The 6,536-nt window shown below is 52.6% G+C and overlaps 1 protein-coding gene across 1 annotated transcript in view; it reads left to right on the top strand.

Moving 5' to 3' along the window:
- PRR12 (proline rich 12) overlaps positions 1-6,536 on the top strand; it is a 47,689-nt gene that overhangs the window by 6,441 nt on the left and 34,712 nt on the right. The window contains exons 5-7 of the mRNA XM_011966074.1: positions 3-101; positions 1,270-1,936; positions 4,046-4,473. Coding sequence (XP_011821464.1) covers positions 3-101; positions 1,270-1,936; positions 4,046-4,473 — 1,194 coding nt within the window. The remainder of the gene's footprint in view (positions 1-2; positions 102-1,269; positions 1,937-4,045; positions 4,474-6,536) is intronic.

The following is a 6,536-nucleotide window of genomic DNA, read 5'->3' as shown; positions in this document are numbered from 1 at the left end:
CCACCGATGGCGCCAAGAAACCCCGGGGCCGGGGCCGAGGCCGGGGTCGAAAGGCTGAGGAGGCAGGGGGCACCCGCTTGGAGCCCCTGAAGCCACTTAAGGTGAGGGGGATGGGGTCTTGTAGGGGATAGGGGAGGAGGGGCTGTGCCCGATGTTTGAGTCTTAAAAGGAAGGAAGGGTTTACAGCCGCACCTTGGCATTTCTGGGGCAGGGGCATAATAAGGTTTATATTCCTAAAATCTGTGAGGAAGTTAGGTGAGGAATCAGGGTCCCACTGACAGACCTAAGAATTGAAATTCTGAGTCTAGGCTGGCCACGGTGGTTCATGCTTGTAATCCCAGCACTTCAGGAGACTGAGGCGGAAGGATCTCTTGAAGCCAGATGTTCGAGACCAGCCTGGTCAACGTAGTGAGACCCTGGTTTCTATTAAAAACATAAAAATGTAGCCAGATGTGGCTGTGTGTACCTATAGTCCCAGCTACTTAGAGGCTGAGGTGGGAGTATGTCTTGAGCCCTGGAGTTCAAGGCTGCAGTGAGCTATGATTGCATCACTGCACTGTGGCCTGGAGTGAGACCCTGTCTCAAGAAATAAAGGAAATTATGGGTTTAGGGAGAGGCAGGAGGTTGGGGCTTATGCTTGTAGCCTTTTTTTTTTTTTTTTTTTTTTGAGAGAGAGTTTCTGTCACCCAGGCTGCAGTGCAGTGGCATCATCTTGGCTCACTATAACCTCCACCTCCTGGGTTCAAGAGATTCTCCTGCCTCAACCTCTTGAGTAGCTGGGATTACAGGCACCCGCCATCACACTCGGCTAATTTTTTTTTTTTTTTTTTGTATTTTTAGTAGAGATGGGGTTTTACTACGTTGGCCAGGCTGGTTTGAAACTCCTGACCTCAAGTGATCCGCCCGCCTCAGCCTCCCGAGGTGCTGGGATTATAGGCGTGAGCCACCTCACCCGGATTGCCTGCTTTTAGCTTCTATATCCCAAATGATGGGCATTCAGGGATCCTACGTTCCTGGGTTTCATGGGAAGCAGGTCTGGGGACCTGAACTGGGCTGTAAGTGAAGAGCTCAGTGAGTCCAAGTTCCTGGTCTTCTGAGCGAGGAACTCCAGTCTTGTCCTCCTAGAATCTAAGACAAGGGGTTTGCAGGTTTGAATTCTAGAAATTCACAGGCTGAGCACTTGTAAATTTGGATTTTTGGGGGCTGAGGGGGGATGGGACTGGGGGCCCAGACTCCTGGGCCCTAACGGCCTGCCACTCCCATGTCTAGATCAAGCTGTCTGTGCCCAAGGCTGGCGAGGGTCTGGGAGCCTCATCGGGTGATGCCATATCAGGCACTGACCACAACAGCCTGGACTCGAGCCTGACTCGGGAGAAGATCGAGGCCAAGATCAAGGAGGTGGAGGAGAAGCAGCCGGAGATGAAGTCGGGTTTCATGGCCTCCTTCTTGGACTTCCTCAAGTCAGGCAAGCGCCACCCACCACTTTACCAGGCGGGCCTGACACCTCCGCTCAGCCCTCCCAAGAGCGTGCCACCCTCTGTGCCAGCCCGAGGCCTGCAGCCCCAGCCCCCTGCCACCCCCGCTGTGCCACATCCCCCACCTTCCGGAGCCTTCGGGCTTGGGGGCGCCCTGGAGGCTGCGGAGAGTGAAGGGCTGGGGCTGGGCTGCCCTTCACCCTGCAAGCGACTGGATGAGGAGCTGAAGCGGAACCTCGAGACACTGCCCTCCTTCTCCTCGGACGAGGAAGACTCTGTCGCCAAGAACCGAGACCTGCAGGAGAGCATCTCCTCGGCCATCTCTGCCCTCGATGACCCACCCCTTGCTGGGCCAAAGGACACCTCCACCCCAGATGGGCCGCCCTTGGCCCCCGCAGCTGCAGTTCCAGGGCCACCCCCTCTTCCGGGGCTCCCCAGTGCCAACGGCAATGGCACTCCTGGTGAGCTCTGGGAACGTGGTCTGGGAGTAGAGTGGAGCTTAAAGGTTATCACGGTCACTAGATACAGTTGTGCAGGTTACGCACTGTTTAAGAGACACCATTCACGTAGATGGTACAAGCTGGCATATTTATCAAGGGACTTTCCTGATTACACAGGCATTTTGAGGAAGGTGTGTATCTTGTTCTAATTCACCCAGAGGTGCTAAGTGGACTAGGAGGGGCCCCAAGGCAGATACTGGAGAATGCAAGGAGACAGGGCAGGTGATGAGTTACAGGAGGGGAGCTACTCAGGTTCTGAATGGTGGGAGGTGTGGGGACTGAGGAGGGCTCTGAGTCAGCCACGTGTGAAGGTACAGAAAGATGTCTGGGGGCAGAGAAAGACTTGGGGAGGGTGATGGATCTTGGGAGTGGGCAGCGGAAGGCAAGACTAGTGGCACAGGAAGGGTTTAGGTTGTGCTCTGGCTTTGGACACAGCTTAAGGGGTGTTAATGGCAGAAACAGAGGCATTGGGAAATGAGAGATGGGAGCTTACAGGAGGGCATAGAGGGGACTTGGGAAATGGAGAGAGGTTTTGGGGGGTGTAGAAAGTTGGGGAATGGGGAGTGGGGAGGTGAGAAGAAGGGGTGAGGCCAAAGCTGACAGGGTCATTGCAGGAGAGAACAGCCAGGCTGAGAGAGCCTTTGAAGGGCTTGAAAGGGCCATGGCCAAGGATACAAGGACAGAGAAGCAGCAGTTTTATGGGTCGGGTGAGATTTCAGGGAGTTAGAGGGGAGTGTTTAAAAAAAAAAAAAAAAAAAAAAAAACCATGACAGGCTGGGCACAGTGGGCAACACCTGTAATCCTAGCACACTTTGGGAGGCTGAGACAGGAGGATCACTTGAGCCCAGGAGGTTGAGGCTGTGGTGAACCATGATTGAGCCACTATACTCCAGCCTGGGTGACAGAGCAAGACCCTAAGACAGGGTCTTTTTAAACAAAAAACCCCCCAAACAAAACAAAAAGACCCTGTGAGGTTTTTGTTTTGTTTTGTTTTGTTTTTTTTGTGAGCCAGAGTCTCACTCTGTCACCCAGGCTGGAGTTTAGTGGCACAATCTTGGCTCACCGCAACCTCTGCCTTCCAGGTTCAAGTGATTCTCCTGCCTCAGCCTCCCAAGTAGCTGGGACTACAGGTGCGTGCCACCATGCCGAGCTAATTTTTTGTATTTTTAGTAGAGATGGTGTTTCACTATGTTGGCCAAGTTGGTCTTGAACTCCTTACTTCGTGATCTGCCCACCTCAGCATCCCAAAGTGTTGGGATTACAGGCGTGAGCCACTGTGCCCAGCCGTTTTTTTTGTTTTGTTTTGTTTTGTTTTTCAAGACAGAGTCTCACTCTGTCCACCAGGCTGGAGTACAGTGGCACAATCTTGGCTCACTGCAACCTCCGCCTCCCGGGTTCAAGCTGTTCTCCTGCCTCAGCCTCCCGAGTAGCTGGGATTACAGGCACCTGCCACCACACCTGGCTCATTTTTAATATTTTTGGTAGAGACAGGGTTTTACCATGTTGGCCAGGCTGGTCTCGAACTCCTGACCTCAAGTGATCCGCCTGCCTTGGCTTCTGAAAGTAGTGGGATTACAGGCGTGAACCACCATGCCCGCCTCCTATGAGGTTCTTAAAAGGCCTGAGGAAGGGAGCTGGCAGACAGAGGAGGGGTTAGCAGTCTGCACACTAGTGAGCAGGCCAAGGAAAGAACAAAGATGGGCCTGGAGGGAGGAGGATGAGGCCTTGGAGGAAGACAAGGTGAGGAAGTAGAGCTAGGGAGGTGATGACTTAGGAGTTGGGAGGGTCATTCAGGAGGAGGAGTTAAGAGCCAGACAAGGGCTTTGAGACCACAAAGAGACATTTCAGGACTGAGAAGGGGATTAGGGATGGGAGACAGGTCTCCTTTACAGCCACAGGAGCCAGAGTAGGTCTCTGTAGAGACTCCGATAGGGTAGAAGGGCCACTGGGAGCTGAGTGGTAGTTACAGACAGAGGGGTTCTTGGTACAGAAAGTGATGTTTAAAGGACAAGAGGAAAGGTGCCAGGAATGATGAATAACATCCAGGCCTGATGTCCCTGTCTCCCCCAGAGCCCCCACTACTGGAGGAGAAACCCCCACCCACTCCACCTCCTGCCCCGACTCCTCAGCCTCAGCCTCCACCACCCCCTCCGCCGCCACAGCCAGCCCTGCCCTCGCCGCCCCCGCTGGTGGCCCCCACGCCCAACTCACCACCGCCACCACCGCTGCCGCCACCACCTCCACCAGCTATGCCCTCGCCTCCACCGCCACCCCCACCAGCCGCTGCCCCACCCGCTGCCCCTCCTGAGGAGCCCGCCGCCCCGTCCCCCGAAGACCCTGAGCTGCCGGACACCCGGCCCCTGCATCTGGCCAAGAAGCAGGAGACGGCTGCCGTGTGTGGGGAGACGGACGAGGAGGCCGGCGAGAGTGGCGGAGAGGGCATCTTCCGGGAGCGGGACGAGTTCGTCATCCGCGCTGAGGACATCCCTTCCCTCAAGGTGAGTCCCAACCTTCTCCAAAAACTGGGCCTGATGGGTTTGGTCACCTGTTTTGTTGAGCGCCTGCTGGATGTCAGGCTTGTATTGGGACCTGCAGAGCCAGTGATGGCCTGGCCGCCCTGGAATTCACAGTCCGATGGGGCTGATAGAGGTGTCGAGGACCTGCGGGCCTCAGAGGTTTTATTTGCGTTTGTGTGTATACATGCATTACTTACATGTAAGGTAAAGCGATTGTTAACATGTATGTGTCTATACGTGCATTACTTGCATATAAGGTAAAGCGATTGTGAATGTTTATGCAGATACCCTACTGTGGGTGGTAGAGGACCAGTACTGTACAAGCAGATGCGGCTCTGGCCTCAGGGAGCTTCTAGTCTAATGGAACGAGCCAGAGAGACAGGCTACTTTGCCATTTATGGCACAATGGTGGAAATGTGAGTCACTGACATAGACTACCTGCAGGTAACCCGTAAATGTAATTGGGCCAGATGCGGCGGCTTACACCTGTAATCTCAGCACTTTGGAAGTTTGAGACCAGCCTAGCCACATATTGAAACCTTTTCTCTCAAACGAAAAGAGTGAATCATTTGGGAATGCTCTCTGTGTGTCAGGCTATATCTTTTTTTTTTTTTTTGAGACGGAGTTTCACTCTTATTGCTCGGCTCACTGCAACCTCCGCCTCCCAGGTTGAAGAGTTTCTCTTGACTTGGCCTCCCAAGTAGCTGGGACTACAGGCGCACACCACCACGTCCGGCTGATTTTTGTGTTTTTAGTAGAAACGGAGGTTTCACTGTGTTGGCCAGGCTGGTCTCAAACTCCTGACCTCAGGTGATCTACCTGCTCGGCCTCCCAAAGTGCTGGGATTATAGGTGTGAGCCACTGCACCCGGCTGGCCATATCTTCAATACTTACTTTAAATAGTTGAATACATAAATGCAGACCAACAGCCTGTTCACTGCTTCCAGTTTGTCTACCGCAGGGGTTGGAAAACTGTGGCCCCTAGGCCAAATCCAGCCCACTGCTTGTTTTTGCAAATAAAGTTTTATTGGCAGACAACCATGCCCATTCATTTACATGTTGTCTATGGCTGTTTTTCGCATATGGCAGCGAGCTGGGTAGTTAGCTGGCCCTCAATGGCAAAAAATATCTCTGGCTCATCATGAATAAGGTTTGCTGGCCTCTACTGTACTGGGTTCATTGGACAAATAGAGTTGGATCAGAGGATTAACTTGCAAGGCACTTGATGGGGTAGGTGTTATCAGGTGCCCATGGAGTGCTCTGCACAGGGCATGCGGCTGAGCAGGTGTTCAGGAGGTCAGCCCTGATGGTGGCATGGAAGCCAAGGCCATTCTCCATGTCAGTCATTGTCATTGATTGTACTGATTATGAGACAGGATTATTGTTTGGCCTTTCATGTATACTATGACACTTAATTTAATCTTGGCCGGGCGTGGTGGCTCACGCCTGTAATCCCAGCACTTTGGAAGGCCAAGGTAGGTGGATCACTTGAGGTCAGGAGTTTGAGACCAGCCTGGCCAATATGGTGAAACCCCGTCTTTACTAAAAGTACAAAAAATTAGCTGGGCGTGGTGGGGTGTACCTGTAATCCCATCTACTCGGGAGGCTGAGGAAGGAGGATCACTTGAACTCTGCCGGGGGAGTGTGGGGCGGAGGTTGCAGGGAGTGAGATTGTGCCACTGCATTCCAACCTGGGCGCCAAGCAAGACTCCATCTCGAAAATAATAATAATAATAATTTAGTCCTGGATGTCGTTTTAATTTAATTTAATTAATTTAATGTTGGATGTAACATGGAGAAATTATGGGAAAAATTAATTATAAGGATAATAACTATTATTACACTTTCTTCTTTTCTGTTTGTTCGTTTTTTTTTTTTTTGAGATGGAGTCTTGCTCTGTCACCCAGGCCAGAGTGCAGGGGCGCAATCTCGGCTCACTGCAACCTCTGCTGCCCAGGTTCAAGCAATTCTCCTGCCTCAGCCTCCTGAGTAGCTGGGATTACTGGCACGTGCCACCACACCTGGCTAATGTTTGCATTTTTAGT

Source organism: Mandrillus leucophaeus, unplaced genomic scaffold (genome assembly GCF_000951045.1).
Source record: "Mandrillus leucophaeus isolate KB7577 unplaced genomic scaffold, Mleu.le_1.0 Scaffold74, whole genome shotgun sequence".
Classification (NCBI taxonomy): domain Eukaryota; kingdom Metazoa; phylum Chordata; class Mammalia; order Primates; family Cercopithecidae; genus Mandrillus; species Mandrillus leucophaeus.
The sequence above is the reverse complement of the archived record's forward strand: the minus strand, read 5'-3'. Positions and strand labels throughout refer to the sequence as shown.